This window comes from Barbus barbus (genome assembly GCF_936440315.1).
Source record: "Barbus barbus genome assembly, chromosome: 15".
NCBI lineage: Eukaryota > Metazoa > Chordata > Actinopteri > Cypriniformes > Cyprinidae > Barbus > Barbus barbus.
In genome coordinates, this window is record NC_136743.1 from 28,402,115 (window position 1) to 28,423,189 (window position 21,075).

A 21,075-nucleotide genomic window follows, 5' to 3' on the forward strand; every position below is an offset into this window, starting at 1 on the left:
TGCTGTAGATAATCGCGTTATTTCTCATCGCTGAGTACATCGTACTCCTCTCCCATTGGCCCGTAACGAATTCTCAGAGCCGAACAGCCAATCACAGCCCAGTGCGTAAAGCGCAGCGTTGAGAATTGTCGGCCTGCTGAAAAAGAGGAGCCAACGGGAATCCCACAATGCCAGGCGAGGGACCTCCTGTCGGAGAGCGAAGCTCCGCTGGTTTCAGTGAAAGAGGGGGAGAGGAGTAATGCAGAGGGATGTAAGATGGCAGAGCTACAAATGTTGTTAGAGGAAGAAATCCCGGCTGGAAAAAGAGCCCTTGTGGAGAGCTACCAAAACCTTTCAAGGGTCGCGGAATATTGCGAGAACAATTATGTGCAGGTATGGATGGAAGAAATTACCTTCTCCTTTCATGTATTGTCTGGATCAGTGTGGATGTGATTGAAACGCGAGCACTGCATATGTAGCGTTACAGAGGATCCTCATCAAAGCGCTTACAGGGCGTGATATCTCCATGAATATGAATGTTTGGACCATATTTGTGTTGATGCACACAATGCACGAATTCCCTCTCGGAGGGTGTGTCAGAGACGTGCCGCTTTCTCTATGATGGATGGAGACAGATCTTTAAAGAAAGAGATATGATAGCTTAAATGTCCAAATATCGCCTCAATCTAGTTTTACGATGTCTAACAGCATATTGCAGGGCAAGCAGCGTCAGTGTACCGACTGCAAATGTGTTTGAAGCCAATACGTCATTTTTCGAATTAACACGTCATGCTCTGGATGTTACAATGTTGCATTTGTTCGCGGGATTCTGCTGTTTCTTTCGAGGTCCAGACGGGTGTCATGCCTCTTGGGTGACAGTGATGAGAGCCCAGATATTAGATATTCAGTTCAACCTCTGAACGCTATTGAACTTCATCCACGCCGGTGGAAGGTGAAATAAAAGTGTTTTTCAGTGCAGTGGATATCATTTATGCGTGTGCCAATGTGTATTGCCTGGGAGGTAGAATGGCGAGACGCCTAGACGCTAAATGTCGGTGATGGTGTGAATTAGTTATTGCTGACACACCTGTGTGTTAATGTGTCTGTCCCTCACTCACACACCGACAATAAAAGCACTGGACAGCGAGAGAGCCTGTTGGGAAGCATAGCTTCAGATGCCCAAATGTTGCAGTATATTCTTTCAAAGTAAATAATAATCCTAGAAGTTCATTTAATATATGAATCTTTTGTTATGATGCACATCTATTGTGTTTTATTAAAGAATGCTTGTGATGATGAGTGGAATAAGAAAGATATGATCATTCCTTTGAATGATTTAATCGCAGGTTCATGTATCACCAAAAGGACATGCATTTAGGTTGATCAGTGGTTTAGTTAAACTTTAGTATTTGTGTAACCCTCAGTACTCTATGGACTAAGAGCATCTAGTTATATAAAACACAAGTTCTTTAGACAGCTTTACCTGATATTAGGTCTGACAAAAATAATATTCACTTTGAAATTCATCGGTGGGATGTTCTTAACACAGTACCATTTGATTTGATTTCATCTCATAGCTTATAGTTTTTGTTTATCTCTCACTACCCATAAAGCCAGCTGTCCTCAGATCATAACTCAATACTTCATATGGATTCAAATTTATTGAACTTAGGAAAAGCAATATAAATGTATGAGGGGAAAAAAAGTAGTTTGGTTTCCTAGCTCTGCCCCTACTTTTTGTTTTGGGGAACGTTTGGATTTATTTGGAAATCTATAGCAAAATAGTTTTTCTTATGAAATGTGTTTAATGAAACATTTCATCGTGATATGATCTGACATCAATTCTTTTAGCCAGCAAAATATAATATTTGCCGATACGATACCACAATTAAAATTTGATTTGATTCAATGGCCTTTGAAATGATATATCATCCAGTTACAATTTTTAGTAACTATACACATTATACAAAATTAATATAAAATAACAATTTAGCTAATTGAATTCTCTGACAGTTGCAAATCCTATATTGACGTGCATGACAAAAAAATACACTTTAGCTTTATAAATAATATGAATTTAAAAAGCACATGAGATTATATCAGTTGACCGCTCATTATTGCATTGAAAACAGTGACAACAGTCGAGAGTTTTGCTCTAAATTGTGCAAATCTTATAGATTTGAAGGGACAACCTTATAGTTTTCGCCTCATTTTTTACATTTGTGCAATATCACAGTATGGTTATAATACACTGGTATGTTCTGACTAATAAAAATAATTTTTAAAAATACATTTAGAAAGATGCAAACAGTATGAGAGCAATAATTTTGGGAATCTAATGATATTTAGTGGAGAGCCTCGGTCTTTGAACCCTCGTGTGAGTTGATTTAGCAATGATACATTCTCAGATATTCACAGAGGTCTAAATGATTCAAAGATGTTTATTTTATGGCTTTGGGGGGGGTATCGTTCTGGTCCAAAGTTTGGCTCTCTGGCACTAGACAGAAGTTAGTCATGTCTTTCTACCCTGCCCTTTGAATCAGTATTAAAACCATTTGTGAATGAATTCTAGAATGCATCATGTAGAATGAATCATAGTTTAGTAATGTGTTCATTTGAGCATGACACAGAATTTGTACTGCATCTTCCAAATTTAGGGCATTTTTTGTCTTTTGGAAAGAATTGATACTTTTATTTGGGAAGGATGCTTTCAATTGAGTACAAACGAGAGTTAAGATTTCCGTTCCTTGACCACCAGATTTTTTTTTTAAAGAAATTATTACTTTTATCCTGTAAGGAGCCTTTGATTAATCAAAGTGACAGTAAAGGCATTTGTAATGTTAAAAAATGACAATTTCAGACAAATGCTTTTTGAACTTTTTCTGTTCAATCCTGAATGCATCGGAGTTGTCGCAAAAACATGTTAAGCAACACAACGGTTTTCAACATTGATAATCATAATGTTTCTTGATTTCTGAAGGATACAGACTGGAGTAATGATGCTGAAAATTCAGCTTTGAAATAAATTACAAAATGTTTAGTTTTTTTAAATGTCAAATCAAATTTAAAATGTATCAAAAAAATGCTAGTTTTTTCAAAATAGTACTGGTTTCACTAGCCTATGTTTTGATCAAATAAATGCAGTCTTGGTGAGCATAAAATATCCCATAAAATCAATTTACAAACCCCAAACTTTTAAATATCAGCGTACATTTATAAATATGAATAGGAATCATAATTACAGTAGTACCTGATTAATGATCACATTATTAATTATTCAAATTAATTCTAAATCATAAGTCATTCATTGTTTTAGAGCTGTTGGGCAGCATATCATCACAGCCAGGACATTCATCTGTATTTCCCCCGTGGCGACGGACACATGGTCTGAGAACAGCTGAGAGGGACTGACGTGTAGGAACAGGTGGTGTTTGAAGCAGTGCTGAATGCTTGTCGCAGGCTAATTGTTAACAATATAAGATTAGAGTCAGCTATGGGATTCATGTCACACAGTATTCTGACCTGGTCACTATCAGTATGATAAAGCTAATTCTTTAAAAATTTTTGTTTAAGTGATTGCAGCAGAGTGAGGAATTCATATTCATAATTGGTAGATTCAAGACCAAGAAGATTTTATTGCTCATATTTGAGGTTAGGGATTTGAACAAACCCATATATTTACATTAAAGGAGTGAAGTGAACAATATTTCTGAACCAGAATCGCAGACACTTGAAAAGTAGGCTTGTTTTTGACTTTGGCTTGAATGAGCAACCACATAGAAATGTGCTAAAATCCTATAAAACATTATTTAATTCCTTTTTGTATAATGACTGCTAAACCACCGTCTCATATGTCAAATCACACTGCAGTCACTTTCTTCTTTCTTCTCAAATCATTATATTACTTGATTACCTCTTTTTTTTTTTGCAATAATAACTCAAAATATTTACGTAAAAGGTTACTATAAAGTTGCTATTATCATTTTTTTAGCGTTTATTTAAAGCAACTTACAGTATCGTACGGTTGCTAAGATTTTTTTGGTTTCTGAAAAGTCTTTTATGCTCACCAAGTTTGCTTTTATTTGATAAAAAAAAAATTAAAATAAAATATTATTACAATTTGAAATAACGTTTCTATTTGATATTTGTACATATTTTAAAAAGATATAATCTATTACTGTGATCCAAAGCTGAATTTTAAGCATCATCACTCAATGTCTAATGTGCTGATTTACTTAAAAACATGTCTTATTGTTATCAATGTTGTGCTAACAGTTGTACTACTATATATTTTTGTGGACACCATGGTAGATTTTGTCAGGATTCTTCGATGAATAGAAAGTTCAAAAGAACAGCATTTACCGTCTTATTTTTACTGTCACTTTTAAATAATTCATCCTTGCTGAATAGAAGTATTCATTTCTTTTAGAAAAAAATCATACTGACCCGAAATCTTTGAACAGTAGTACACTTACAATAGAAGATCCTGCAGAACCTTTATCTAGTATAGTATGCTACTTACCCATCTCTTCTCATCTCGTCTCATAAATCACTGACCTTTCATTGGGAAGCCAATGTCTTTTTCCACATGACAGTCTGATCTGATGTAATATTTCCTCTAGAGTCCATTAGAAATTCCAAGATGCTTTTACATCATCATTCACAAGAGGCACAGCTGATTTTAGTTTGGGAAATCATTTCTTGTGGCTGATTGGGTTGAAACCATTTTTCACAAGCAGCTTAGGAAGGAACATCTTTTTTTGGTGGAACATAAAATAATATATTTTGAGAGATATCTCAGTGTTTCTGGTCCATACAGTGGAAGTCAATGATCACCAAAACTGTTTGGTAACCAACATTCTTCAAAATACTTTTATTTTGAAGAATCAGATTTGGAATGGCATGAGGGCGAGTAACTGATGACAGAATATTCATTTTTGTTCAAACTATGTCTTTAAAACTTGTGGTATCATTATTTTGTATTCTCTGCTTAGGCACAAGACAAGAGGAAAGCCCTTGAGGAGACCAAAGCCTACACCACCCAGTCCCTGGCGAGCGTGGCCTATCAGATCAATGCCTTAGCCAACAATGTGCTGCAGCTGTTGGATATTCAGGCTTCACAGCTGCGCAGGATGGAGTCCTCCATCAACCACATCTCTCAGGTCAGCCCTGAGCACCACAACACCAACAAAACACAACCAGGTGTTCCTTACCCAGCATGCTTTGAGTCATTGGAGATTAAAAAAAACAAATCTTCTGAGTACTTTTAACACCGTGAAAATTTTAGAATCAGGGTTTAAGCTGATTTTTTTTTATTTTATTGTTATAAATCCAGAAATTAAAGGCACAATATGTAAGTTTTTGCCGCTAGAGGGTTGCATTTTCAAAACAATAACAAAGGCGGAGCTTGATGACGCTATGAAGGAGAGTGGGACGATGGGAGATGTTGTTGTCACCATCCTGAGATGTATGGAATTCACGATTCATGATCACGGATGAGGTAATGAATTTTTTTTATTGCCTGTACCTTGCACAGTTATTCACACAGCGAATAAATTATGCAGAGAAAGCGAGCAAAGAACATTTACAGGTTCAAAGAATATTATGACTGACTTAAGTCTTGACTTGACTTGGCTTGACTTAGACTTGAGTCTAGCGCGAGTATAAGCACTCTCAAAAAACTCCCCTTATAGTCAGTAAAGGTGACTATGCACTGTTTGATGAATGAATCTCTTACTTGCATCATACGTACATCTGCACTTTGTTGTTTTTGATGAGAGAATTCGCGAGAGAGCAGAATTCAGTCAGCGAGCGCGTGCACCGAACAGAAAACTCCGGCATTTCAGCGAAGACTCATCTGAACGCCTCTGATTGGTCATTGCATTCATAAGCTCAACAGACTCGTGTGTGTGTGTGTGTGTGTGTGTGTGTGACTGGTTATAATGCGTAACACTGTAAAAAAGAATGATGGTGCAACATTGAGCAAATCTAAATTGAATGCTGCAGTCAACACTTCTACTTTCATTTTTATTTTATTCGCGACAGCCGCAATGGATTTTAATTTAACTGTACAGCAGCATTTGTTTTTTTTAGTTTCTACGAGTGGAAACCGAGGATAGTGCGGATATTACGTCATTGATAGGCGACAATGACCAGGGACAAGCCATTATTTAAAATGGGAATTTCTCTGGATTTACAAATCCTTGGGAACTTTTGGGATAACGTAAGTACACAACTGCATGAACTATATCACACTGTGCAAGTGGTTTTTGGATATTTTATTTAAAAAATCTTACATATTGTGCTTTTAAAAAACAAAGAGACAAAAATATCACCTACAGTGGGTTTTTTTTTACCAATATACATTGTGTGTTAACCTTCTGGCAGCTCCCTGTTTAAATTACTTGGAGGTAGGTAAATGACCAAAATCCTTTCCATGATATTATTATAATTTTTATTTTTTATTTTTACAATGACAAAGTAATTTGCGACCACAGTAAGGAAAACCATCTTGTTATAGTAGTTCTGCCCAAAATCAGAGCTACTACTAATTGAAATTAAAGCAATACCCTGTATTTCTCAACATTGTTGCTTAAAGGGATAGTTCACCCAAAAATGAAAATTTGATGGTTATCTGCGTACCCCCAGGGCATCCAAGATGTAGGTGACTTTGTTTCTTCAGTAGAACACAAACAAAGGTTTTTAACTCAAACTGTTGCAGTCTCTCAGTTATATAATGTCAGTCAATGGTACTCACGGCTTTGAGAGAGAAAAAAAAACATACACAGACAAAACCAAATTAAACTCTGTGGCTCGTGATGATACATTGAGATCTAAAGACACAAAACAATCAGTCTGTGCAAGAAACTGAACAGTATTTATATAAGTTTTTACCTTTGATCTGCCGCAATGTACAACTGTCCTGAGTGCATTCACAACGTCCGGCTCGGGACGCGTCTTCTTGCTTTACGACGGATCGCAGACTTATAAGTACATTACCGCCACCTATCTCTCAAATGGACCAATGACACTCTATCTACAATCTTAATTAGGAGTGTCAATGGTCCATTTGAGAGATAGGTGGCGGTAATGCACTTATAAGTCTGCGATCCGCCGTAATGCGATTCGTGTCTTTAGACCTCAATGTATCGTCACGAGCCGCAGGGTTTAATTTGGTTTTGTCTGTGTATGTTTTTTTTGACTCTCAAACAGTTGCAGTCTGTCAGTCATATAATGGCAGTCAATGGGACTTTTGAGTCAAAAAAAACATACACAGACAAAACCAAATTAAACCCTCCGGCTCATGACGATACATCGAGGTCTAAAGACACGAAACGATTCCCTTTAAATGACTTCCAATTAGATTCTGAAAATCTTCAATTCAAATCAGTCTCTTTGCTAACCAACTAGTTTTCACTTAAGAACCATTTGGATCTTTACTGATGCTTTCTGAGAAATATTTACTCTTGCTTACAGCAAAAATGAACATAAATTAAATGTCTTAAATCTCCAGCTGACCTCACACGCTCTGCTGTTCCTGGCTGCCATCACTTATTTATGTAATATGCATAAATAATTAGATTTACACGGACTAGACTAGAGGGTGATTAACTGCATTGAATATGTTGGAAATTAAATAATCATAATGCTTGACATGCCGTTATAACTAGAACCTGAGCTCAGTCCTATCTAACGTAAGCTTAGTTTTACTGTAAGCCATGATTTGTAAAGAGCATCTCAGACACTTTTAGTCTCCTCTGTACATGCAACACCATTTGAACACAATGTAGGAGTGAATTCTTTCATCCAAAGTGGGAGATGGAGTGTGTTTATTAAGGGTAATAAGAGATCTTGTTCCCCCATTATGTGCTAGAGTAGATTTGCAGAGCCTTAATGGAAACTAGATCTAATGATTTGCCTTATTCTGAAGTTAAAAGGCTCCTGTGAACTAGTTTGCCGCCACTTGTCTCTAACACAAATGGCAGGCAAATTATGTCAAAAATGGCAGTCTCAGATCCTATCATCAGTGTCCAGACATCCAGGCAGGAGAACTGTTGTGTCTGCCATTTCAACCAGTTACAGAGATCATTCATCCAAAATCAAGAAACTACCATCCTTCCCCAGAAGAAGCTATTTAAAAATATAGTTCTTGGGATGGTTGAAAATAAAACCAAACACAGAAGTTAAGTGTTTCTGAGATCAACAAAGCATTTTACATATGCCTGTGACAAGATAATGCCAATAACACTTGATCCAGTGAGAATTAGTTTGTTCTAAAATATTGGATTCTGAATCAAATATATCTGAATAATCAGTGAAAATTCAGATTCCTTGTAAATTCACAAAGAAAAGAGTGAAAATCTGATTTTATGAGCAGATTAGGAGATCATAAAAAGTATTTGTATGTAACGTACATTTGTTCCAAAATTGTGTTATTACTTATATAATACATAATAAACAGACCTTCAAAAATTATATTTATTCTACATTTAAAATATGTAATGCTTTTAAAACAAATATGTCATGTTCACCAAAGCTGGATTTATTTGATAAAAAAAAAAAAACTGTGAAAACATTAATATTGTGAAATATTATTACACTTTTTGCCATTACTCCAGTCTTCAGTGTCACATGATACTTCAGAAATCATTCTAAATTATGCTGATTTGGTGCTCATGAACCATTTATTATTATCAATGTTGAACTGGCAAACAGAAAGTTCAATAGAGCTGCATTTATTTAAAATACTTTTTTTTATAAATTATTATAAATGTGTCTTCTGTCATTTTTGATTAATTTATTGCATCCTTGCTGAATAAAAGTACTAATTTCTTTAAAAAAAAAAAATGTACTGACCCCAACTTTTGAACAGTATATACAAATTTAAAATGTATCAGTAATTGGATATGTTCTAAAATATAAATAATTGGATGTATGGACAGATTTATATGAATCATCTTGTTTAGATCAATAGATACTGAATTCTTTGAATTACTGTATTTATGTATCAGTTTATTCAGTTTTATTTATCTGTACCTACCCATCCAAATATATGTGTGCAAGAACCTTGCTTTACATACAAATGCCTTCGAATACTAATGAGGTCACGTTTTATTAGTATTCACACATCATTCAGACACAATTTGAAGTAGTATATACACTGGGATATGATATATTTACAATTCAGAATTTCATCCTTGTGTTTCACTTAGACTGTGGACATTCATAAAGAAAAAGTTGCCAGACGAGAGATCGGGATCCTCACCACCAACAAAAACACATCTCGGACCCACAAAATCATCGCCCCTGGCAACATGGAGCGGCCCGTGCGCTACATCAGGAAGCCCATAGATTACACCCTGCTGGATGATGTGGGTCATGGTGTTAAAGTAAGTTTGACATGTTACTAGACAAGCATCATTCTTACTTGGGTTACTTACTTACTTAGGTTTAGGGCTTTTGAATAAATTCATGTTGACTTGTTAGCTTAGAGAACCTATTTTTTTTTTTTTTTTTTATAAACCAAGAAAAAAAACAATACCTCAAGTCAGTAGATACTACACATAATTTATGAGGGGAAAAAAACGTTTAAGTGTACAGAAAAAGGTAAAGAAAATCCAGTGTTGGAATGAAAAGTGACTAGTTAATATACAATTAAATATAAGAGAACCTGTTATTTCTATGATGTTGCTGTTTTCAAACTCAAACAATGCTGTCAAAATCATTTATTCACCCTCAAATTGTTCCAAACCTGTGGATTTCTTTCTTCTGAACACAAAAGAAGATCATTTGAAGAATGTTGGTAACCAAATTAGGGATGCAACGATACCATTTTCGGATTCGGATTGGATCGGTTCTGAAAAAATTGTGAGTATCTGCCGATAACGATCCAATCCGATACCAGGGCAGTTTTCTTTTTTAAATCAATGTAGAATTTCTATACTTCTGTGTGTTAAACACAAAAACACTTCATTTTAATGAAAAATAACAAATTAAAAAAATATATAATCATAATCTATGACAAAAATACTATTATAAACTTGGTTAGTGGATAATTCAACATCAAAAGATATCATGGGTGCACAATAATTTTATAAAACCTACTGAAACATTTTTATTTACAAATAACAGTGAATGTAGGACTAAATCTGGTAAAATGCTACACTGGTGCTCTTTGTATTGTTGTAAATACATTCATGAAAAAACAAGCAAATACATTTATATATAAATATATAGGCTACTATAAAATTAAAAGACTTTTCTTTTAAATCTATAGCACAGTAATGAAGGCAGCAACATATGATAGATAGGACAGAACAAGAAAGACAATTAATAATCTTTCATTGGACAAAAGTGTTATGATACGAAAGGCTCCAATACGGAGCGGCACAAAGCGCTTATGAGCATCCCGTGTGCAGAATGATGCACTTGAAGCGACACGGAGTCACACGCAGGCTGCACAGCACTCCGAGCACAGAAAAGTTCAAAGATATTGATGCGTAGTGTATTAAATCTGTGCGTTAGTTTATTGATCCTTTTCTTTTAACAGTTTTAAACCTCAGTTACTGTGCGCTCTTGAAGAGAGTTTGACTGTAACCGAATGTGACACAGTTTGATTGCTGAATGCAGAAAGCTGTAGCGGAGAGAAGAGTTTACCTGAACTTCAATTTAACGACTTAAATATTCATCTGTACCTCAGATTAAACTATGGAACAGCTTCAGAACACTTGAAATATAGTGCACGAAAACTTTATGGTGCTTTATAATGTTTTTGTGCCTTTCGTGGGGCTCAACAATAACACAGAATAGTATACTCACAATATCGGATTTCGATCGGTCTCGTCTGACCGATACCCGATATGGTCGCTGAAAATGACCATATCGGAGCCGATACCGATCCTGAGTATCGGATCGATGCATCCCTAAACCAAACAGTTGACGGTAGCCATTGACTTGTATTTTTTTCCATGCCATTGAAGTTAATGGCTACCGTCAATCATTTGGTTACCAACATTCTTCAAAATCTCTTCTTTTGTGATCAAGAAACCGATACAGGTTTGGAACAACATGAAGGTAAATGATGACAGAATTTTCATTTTTGGGTGCACTATCCCTTTAAGTGTAGTTCAGACCGTTTAGAATCGCGACTGGATAATTTTTAAATGACTTTTCCTTGATGAAATGAATAAAAATTTTGCGCAAACTACACCTGACTGCTTTACGTATTAACACTATTCAAAAGTGGATTCAACAAACTCCTAAAGAACTTGATCCATCATGATCGTGTTTGTGTGTGTGTGTGTGTGTGTGTGTGTAGACCCCTCTCGGGTTTCCCTCACGATATTCATGTTATTAAATTATTCATGTCCATCAGTGTCAGCTCTGAGCTGTTATAATGACATCACTTTGCTCTCTGGACCCTCTTACCGATGTTATCACATTAGATTGTCACTATCTGAACTGAGATGTAATTAAGAAAGTTGTCTTTGCCTTTTTACGTTGACCTTTATGTGTCTTTTATGGTTTTTAAGGGATGAAGCCATGATTGGTGTGGATGGTGTGTTGTCAACATTATTCACTAGCTGTTCAGCCTTTTCATTCCCTCTACATACAATTGAGGCAGATCTTTAGGACATGTGCCTGCTGCTCACCCCGAGACCTGTTTTAACTGCTTCATTAGTTTGGTGCTGATGTGCGCTGGCCTTTTCCCCCTCGGCGGAGTAAACGCCCGCAGGCTGCCCTCATACTGGCTCTGTAATTAGGACACTTAACTCATCAAATGGTGCTCTCTCTGTGTCCGTCACCTGTGATTGACATACTCAGAGGACACGCCTCTCTCCTCTGCCATCAGTCACAACTTTGTGTTGCCATTATCATCATTGGTGGAGGTTGGATTGATGATAATATTTCAAAATTCAATAACAGTACGAGTAAAATGTTAAAGTTATCAATCTGAATTTTGTTACCACAGCAAAATCTAATGTTAATGAACATTACTAGTATTTTTTGCAACAAGATGTTTAAATAAAAAATTTTTAATCTTACCTAAAAAATAGGTAATAATAAAGTAAGTACTGTTTATATATACCCTGGTACTGAATGAACTACCCATAAATAAATGTGTATATATATGCATGTATATATATATTAATGTGTGTGTGTATACACACACACACACACACACACGTGTATATATATATGTGTGTGTGTGTATGTGTATATATTTATTTTTTTGCATTTATTTTTTTAATAATTTCACAATATTACTTTTTTTTTTTCAAAAACGTTTTCAAAAAAAAAAAAAAAGCTTACCAACCCCAATGTTAGTATATACTTCAGTCACAAATGTCGGATTTTTATCCATTAAATATATATTTTTTACATATTCGTATTTGACTCTAAAGCAGTTACCAAATACTGTTAAGCATTATATCATATTCATTAAAGACTTACTAAAAAAAGGAGTATGGGAGTGTAAAATTCAATTTTTCTATAATGTTATGGCATATTAACTCATTAGCTAAGCTAGATTGTTGTGGACCAAATACCAACAATTCTGCGAAACACGTATTTGAGGCAGGTTCCTTTGAAAGATGGTTAACACATTTGCTGCACAGCTATGATTTCAGCTGTGATAGGTTTTTAACTTTTAAAATATGTGTTAAATTAAATCCACATGTGAGTTGTTTACTGCCATTATGTCACATCGCATTATAATAAAGAACATTAGGGATAATTATATATTAGAAATACAGTGTAAGCTAGAAAAGACATTTGATTTGATTTGATAATTCTGCTTTCTGTAGTAAATGAACCTGATTAGATGGTAATTATGACTGACGTTTATGTGATTTATCATTCAGTTGTTTTGTGTGAGCAGCTTTCTGCTCTGTCTGTCTTGATTCCTATCAGTCAAATTGGATCAGTGTTTGTTTGTTTGTTCTTTATTCAAAGGTCTTTTGTTTCGCTTCTCCTCTCTCACTTATTCATTAAGTTAAAGTGATTAAATAACACGATTTATCTTCTCTCTTCCTTAATGCTTTCACTTAGTGGCTTAAAGCAAAGGTAAGCACAGCCTTACACAACCCACAATGCTTTCTGGCTCCTAAATCACTACCACTGTTTCTTTATTTCCAAACATCAAACTTTTTTTTCTTACAGTGTTGTGTAATGAACATTATAGTGCGTTTTCATAATTAAATATGATATTTATTTGTGAAAAACTGGTGCTATTGTTGGAGTGTAATGGCTTTGTAAAATTCAGCCTGCATACATCACATAATATTTTACTGTTTTGTTCAGTATAAATATTTCTTTGTAGTTTACGTCATGCTGTATGTTTGCATCTGATTAGCATTTAGAATAAACAGATATTATCATGACTGTCATAATGTTGTTTTCCCTGTCAAATGTCTTTCAGCAAGGGAATAACCAGCCAGCTCGGGGAGGTGGAGGAACATTATCCAGGACTAACCCACCCACACAGAAGCCCCCAAGCCCACCCATGGCAGGGAGAGGTACCCTGGGGTAAGTCACTATATTACACTTTTCATGTGTCAATGCTGTTTTTGTGTACCTCCATTATTAGAATGTTATAAAATATGCTGTCTCATGTGATTTTGTTATTTATAACTGTCACAATTCTTGTGTTATTAGGAGTCTGGCATCTGAACATAATTTTTTGTATGTAGTTTCTACAGTAACAACATATGTTTTTTTTTTTTTTTCAGGCGAAACACACCGTATAAGACGCTGGAGCCAGTCAAACCTCCTGTGGTGCCTAATGACTACATGACCAGTCCAGCTCGCCTGGGCAGCCAGAACAGCCCAGGACGCACTGCCTCGCTCAATCAGAGACCCCGAACGCACAGGTACAGCTCACACATGCGTTCACAAGATAACACAGGCCTTCTGATGGGACACTGGAATATACTCTACTGTTCAGAAGGTTGGGGATTTTTTATTTTTGAAAGAAATTAATGCTTTTATTCAGCCAGGATGCATTCAATTGATCTATAGTGACAGTAAATAGTTTTATAAGACTTTTTAATAAAAGTATGTTCAGTTTTCTGTTTTCTGTTCATCATAGACTCTTAAAAATGTAATGTGGTTTCCTCAAAATATTAAGCAGCACAATTGTTCAACATTTAATTTCATGTGAAACTGAAGCCTGGAGTAACAGCTGCTAAAAATAGTCATGGCCAAAAATATCGGCACCCTTGGTAAACATGATCAAAGAAGGCTGTCAAAATTAATCTGCATTGTTAATCCTTTTGATCTTTTACTTTACTTTACTTAAAGAATGGGGGGGGGGGTATCATTATGAAATAAATGTTTTTCTCTAATACACATTGGCCACAATTAACGGCACCCTTTTGTTCAATACTTTTTGAAACCTCCATTTGCCAGTTTAACAGCTCTAAATGTTCTCTTATAATGCCTGATGAGGTTAGAGAACACCTGACAAGAGATCAGAGACCATTCCTTCATCCAGAATCACTCCAGATCCTTTAGACTCACAGCTCCATGACGGTGCTTCTTCTCTTCAGTTCACCTCACTCATTTTCTACAGGGTTCAGGTCAGAGGACTGGAATGGCCAGCAGGAGCTTGGTTTTGTGCTCAGTGACCCATTTTTGTGTTGTTTTTGAGGTTTGTGTTTGGATTATTGTACGGTTGGAAGATCCAAACATGGCCCATTATAAGATTTCTAACAGAGTCAGTCACTTATTGATTTTTTTATCTGTTGGTATTTGATAGAATCCATGATGCCATGTGTCTGAACAAGATGTCCAGGACCTCCAGCAGAAATATAGGCCCACAACATCAAAAATACAGCAGTATATTTCATTGTACACATGGGGTACTTTTTATCCCTGTGTTCACCAAACCCATCTTGAGTGTTTGCTGCTAAAAAGCTCATTTTTTAGTTTCATCTGACCATAGAAGCCAGTCCCATTTAAAGTTGATTGGAAATTCTTAATTATTGCCCTGATGGTGGAAATGGGAATTTTCACTGCTCTAGCTCTTTTCTTAAAGCCACTTCACTAATTTGTGAAGCTCAATTATCTTTTGCTGCACATCAGAAATATATTATTTGGTTTTTCTCATTGTGATGGATGATTAAGGGAATTTGGGCTTTGTTTTCCCTCCTATTTATATTTCTGTGAAACAGGAAGCCATGGCTGGATCATTTCATGTTCATAATCACCCTGGAGTGCTCAAAATTGTGAATATGAATGGGAATATACTTCAGAGATATTTTACTCATAAGGATATCTAGGGGTGCCAATAATTGTGCCCAACGTGTATTTGAGAAAAACATTTATTTCATAACGATATTTTCCCCCCATTTAAATTCTTAATATCCAATGAAAGGTTCGATTTTTGTGATTTTTTTTTTTTTAAATAAAAGATCAAAAGGATTAACAATGCAGATCAATTTTCCCAGCCTCCTTTGATCATATTTACCAAGGGTGCTGATATTTTTGGCCATGACACTAATATATATATATATTTTGTTTTAATTATTTTTTTTTTTATCTTATTTTAAATTGTTAGAATATTTCACAATATTACTGTATTTTTGATCAAATAAAAATAAAATCTCACTAAGCCCAAACTTTTAAATGGTCATGTATGCTGAAGTCAAAAATGTCCAGTTCGATATATTTAGTCTTTTACAAGAGCTAGAATGTAAAAACCAAAAACATCAGAACATGCACTGAACATTGAATACTGGGTTTCATGGTGATATTTTTGAAAGCTTGCAGTTGTGAGATAAAAGTCACAGTTACAAGAAATAGTCTCAATTTTGAGATATAAAGTCACGATTAGGAGAAATAAAGGCCCAGAAATTAGCTTCTGTGTGTTTCTAACCTTTAAAAATGATTAATGTTGGTGCAGCTTTGGAACATCCCTAAAGTCTTATAATCTCCATCTTTATTTCCTTTTCCTTTCTCAAAACACTGTTTCAGTGAAGTTATGGCATTCACTTATACTTATTTATTGGTCATTTTTTTAATTCTATGGTGCTGTTTAAATAAAAGTATAAATCTGGAGGTCGTCTTTCTCTATGCTCATAAACTTGATTCACCTCTGTCATTGCTTTCCCAGCGGCCTTGTTATACTCACTGAGGAACACTGAAGGTGAATGAGGTTAAAAATAACAGTAAATTGTTTCTAAACCTTTGATTTATCCCATTTATTCTCCAGATTCAAGTTATAAAAGGTTTTGATAGTGCTATAAATTATTTTATTGATGGGCTGAGAAATGGGTGCCACTTTGTGATTTTATGACAATGCTATTTTATGCTTGTTGGTTTAATAACTCTTTGTAACCCTGTTTTCTTTCTTTGTCTCAGTGGCAGTAGTGGGGGCAGCGGCGGTCGAGAGAACAGCAGTAATAGTATGGGAATCCCTCTGGCTGTGCCAACACCCTCCCCTCCCAGTATGGCACCAGGTGACTGCTCACATTGTTCTCCGTGGCCGTTAGCGCTGCGCGATGAACAACATCATATCAAGATGATAAAATCTATGTCAATAACAGTGATAATCAATATGGAAAAAAAATATTGTGATAATATTTTTGGGCATATTGCCCAGCCCAAGTGGCCAAACAAGTTATTTTGGTCATTCCTCCCACCCCTGATTGAGTCATCTATTTTTTTGTCCTTTTCCTCTGTCCTGTCTGCAGTAGTTGCTCCAGGTCCAGGTTTGGGCCCAATCCCGATGTCTCAGTTTGGAACAATCTCCCGGCAGATCTCCAGACACAATTCCTCCACCACTTCTTCCTCTGCCTCTATGGTGTCAGCCACTGGCACCTACCGGCGCGCCCCTGCCAGCTCCTCCCAGTTCTCTGTGCCTCAGCCCCACCTGAACGGGGGTCCCACATACCCCCAGACCACAAGTGAGTTCAGTTCCAAGTTAGGGAGAGATATTTAGTGACCCTAAAAAGTACTTGGACAACTAAAGGGATAGTTCATCCAATCATAAATGATAGTTCAAAGATGGAATTTTCCTGTTTATTTACTCACCCTCAGGCCATCTAAGATGTAGGTGTTTTTTTCTTTAGTAGAACAATGAAGCAGATTTTTAGCTGAAACCGTGGCTTCTTGGTAATTCATAAAATGCAATTCAGCACCTATTGTCTTACTGAGAGTCAAATAAAAAGCATATCAGGCCACACAAAATTGATACCCGTGACTCTCGACAATATATTGAGGTCTAATGAAGCGAAACAATCAGTTTGTGCAAGAAACTAAACATTATTTATAACAATATTATCTGTAGCCTCAGGCAAACGATCCACGGTGATGTCTGGTTCGGGCAAAATTAATGTTTTTTTTGTTTGTTTGTTACTCATGGTTTATGTAAAAAGGTGAGTTGATTTAAGAGTAGTTTATTAACTTTATATGCTTTAGACATGGTAAAACACCTATGTTTCACAGCATTATATGGTACTTTATTAATATAACCGGATATGTTACGTCATTGTTTGATTAAACGAACTGGTTAATCAGTTATTAGAAGCTATTCATTGAAACAAACTGTCTGAAAGAACCAGTTCACTGAAAAGATTTCCCTGTTTGGCTGAGGCTCTGGATTGCAGCTAATAATGTTGTAAATAATGTTCAGTTTCTTGCACAGACCAATCGTTTCGCTTCATAAGACCTCAATATGTCATCAGCAGCCACGGGTATTAATTTTAACTCTAAAAATGACAGTAGCCATTGACTTGCATTTTATGAAACACAAAGGACAACCGTTTCAGGTAAAAATCTTCTTTACTGTTCTACTGAAGAAAAAAAGTCGCCTACATCTTGAATGGCCTGAGGGTGAGTAAATTAACAGCAATTTTTTTGTTTTTGAGTGAACTATATAATATACTATAACTATATAATTTGTACCTTAAAATGCCTCAATGCCATTGCATTAGATAGCGAACATCAAGCTCAAATGTGTAATTTCTTAGCCACTAGCGGCACCAATCACTTCTCTGTAATAAATGAGGTTACTAGCAAGTAGCAGACCTAGTAACCGATGATCTGCCTGCTTTTCTGCTTTTCATCTCTTCATGTCACAATAACTCACAACGGCTTTTACCTTCTGTCTGTTTATCTGCCTGTGTGTAACTCTTTGGGCTTGTTTTTTTTGCCTGTTATCATCTGTCTGTCTGGCTGAATGTGTATGAATGTGTGTGTGTGTGTGTGTGTGTGTGTCTGCGCTCCGTGTGACTCCAGTGTCTGTCGCTCCACCACCTCCTCCCTTGGCGCAGCTGACGCCCCAGATTCCTCTCACTGGCTTTGTGGCCAGAGTTCAGGAGAACAGTGAGTAATGCACACAGAAGCATAGTGCTTAACCCTCGTGGTCTCCGTTCACCTACCTGCAGCCTGCACTGTCTGAATTATTCTCCGAACCTGAAACCTTATATTTAATATTTCTATTGAATAAAATATAGATGTTTTTAATTGATAGAATTTAAACTGTAAAGTCTCTTCTTTGATAAACATGTTTTTTAATTTCTAAATTAAAATTATTTTTGGGGGGCAAAAAGTTAAAATTTTCAGAGTGGTACAACAGTCCTGATATCATAATGAAGAACAAATCATTAGAAAGAAGACATTTTTAAAAGGTTTTGGTGTTATTGGCTTTATTGGCATATCTCTTTTTATTATTTCTTAGAAAGAATTCAACAAAAAATGATCCGTTGAGGAGTTATAGTATACACATGTGAAACAGTTTCATTTCAAAAAAAATATATTAAAAAGTATTTTCTTAATATTTTCTTGTACCCGGGAATTATTTGATTGCATAAATAAAAATAGATTTCTTTACTTTAAATGTAATTCGTATTGTGCCATCTTCAATATTAAGAGAAGCATTTCTAAATTTAGGATTCTCACATTAAAACTGAATTATGTCATAGATGATGTCATAGTGAAGGTTTCTCCCCTTCTTTGTCCTTCAGTAACAGACAGCCCGTCTCCACCCCCTCCTCCGCTACCTGAGGACACGCCCTTGTTTGAGGAAGCAGCTCCGCCTCCTCCACCTCCACCTGTGGATTATGATGAAGACGACGCCGCTCTTGTGCAATATAATGACCCCTATGCTGATGGAGACCCTCACTGGGCCCCAAAATCCTACATAGAGAAGGGTAAGAGAGTGCCCTCTTCAATAAAGGATCTTCATAGATACAGTAGATGAATAGATAGATATAGACAGACAGACAGATAGATGGATAGACAGACAGATATATAGATAGATAGATCGACAGAAAGATAGATCGATAGACATGGATGGATGGATGGATGGATGGATAGATAGATAGGCAGATGGATAGACAGACAGATGAATGGATGGATAGACAGGGTGGATGGATGGATGGATGGACTGACGGCTGGACAGACGGATACATGGATGGATAGACAGGTTAGATGAAAGATAGATAGATAGATAGATAGATAGATAGATAGATAGATAGATAGATAGATAGATAGATAGATAGATAGATAGATAGATAGATAGATAGATAGATAGATAGATAGATAGATAGATAGATAGATAGATAGATAGATAGGAAGGAATGAATGGGTGGATAGACATGATGTATAGACAGGCGAACAGATGGATAGATAGTTGGATCGATAGACAGACAGATTGATAAAAAGAGTTTCTTGCCCAGGTTATACTAACTGTGTCTGCTCTGTTTCAGTGGTGGCCATCTACGACTATTCAAAGGACAAAGATGATGAGCTGTCCTTTATGGAGGGCGCCATCATCTACATCATCAAGAAAAATGATGACGGTTGGTTTGAGGGCGTGTGTAACGGTGTGACCGGACTGTTTCCTGGCAACTACGTCGAATCCATCATGCACTACGCTGACTAATGCTAAATCCCAGACAGCGTACAATGCAGCCAATCAGTTACAAACATTGCAAAGTGCATTAGGATATGACTGAATGTTTGTTTTCGTCCAATCGCCAATGTATCCAAGCATCTGCAGTGCTCAAGGTTCGAGGAGACAGAAGAATATGAAAAGAAACAAGTCTCACTGCTTTCTGGTTAGGTTGCCTCATATATTTTGTACATATATTACAGTGAGACGTTGCCTGTAGGCTGTTGCTAGTGTTTGTTTTTGTGCGTGTTTTGTCATCGTATAGAGACCCGTATTTGCCAAGTGCCAGCTAGGGCTAGTTAGTTTTGATTTTTCCCAAAACCTTTTTTTCTTGGTTTTTAACTAAACTGTCAAGCTCTACCTTTACGTGAGGAAGAAATGTTTGAATGTCATTTCTGGAATACTATTATGCCTGGAAAATAATTAGGCAACAGTGTAAAACTGACAATTACGTCTTTACCTACGTTTCGCCTTCAGGTTTTGCTAATGTTTCCTATAATTTTACCTCATGACTGTAAAATGAGGGAAAAGACCGATGCAGTAATGTGCAGAGATTATCCTGCATATCAGACTAAACTTCATAAACCTGTCAAAAACATGACCAAACTCTATATACACTCATATATATATATATATATATATATAGAGTGTGGTCATGTTTTTGACAGGTTTATGAAGTTTAGTCTGAACCTCAAAATAGAAATGATAATTATGATTTATATTTTGCTCATAAACAATGATGCCTATTTTTTGCAATACGGTGTTATTTTCATGACAATTAAGCACATTTTCCCCCAAATTCTTACTATAATGCAAAAAAAAAGTTTAATTTTCATTGCTGTAATGTCTTTTTTGTACTGCCATTAATTTATGCTGATTTAAGTATGAAAAATGTATTACAGTAATGATAATCAATAATGGGAATTCAAAAAAAAAAAAAAAAAAAAAAAAAAGTAAAATGCCTACGTTACACACAAATTCTTGATGGTCCTACAGGCTTCGTTTCCTTTATGCAAAACAATTCTTTTTCTGACCTAGACATGTTTTCATGAGATTCACCCATATACTGTGAGTATAAACTGTGCCAAGCTGGTCTTTGATGGTGTTTTTGTTGAAACTGCTGAAGTATTGTGAACTTTTGTTGCACTGAGCAGGCGACACTGGCTTACTAGCAGAGCCAGTCTCTAGCATTGCCCACA

At 36.0% G+C, this 21,075-nt stretch overlaps 1 protein-coding gene across 1 annotated transcript; it reads left to right on the forward strand.

Moving 5' to 3' along the window:
* Nucleotides 1–178: 178 nt before the first annotated feature.
* LOC306881072 (abl interactor 1-like) lies at nt 179–20,803 on the forward strand. Its single transcript, XM_079434972.1, has 10 exons — nt 179–372; nt 4,974–5,141; nt 9,192–9,368; nt 13,400–13,506; nt 13,710–13,850; nt 16,342–16,439; nt 16,674–16,886; nt 18,220–18,306; nt 18,948–19,133; nt 19,692–20,803. Exons 1-10 carry the CDS (start codon nt 256–258, stop codon nt 19,865–19,867), a joined length of 1,470 nt encoding a protein of 489 aa, XP_079291098.1. The 5' UTR covers nt 179–255; the 3' UTR covers nt 19,868–20,803.
* Nucleotides 20,804–21,075: the final 272 nt, after the last annotated feature.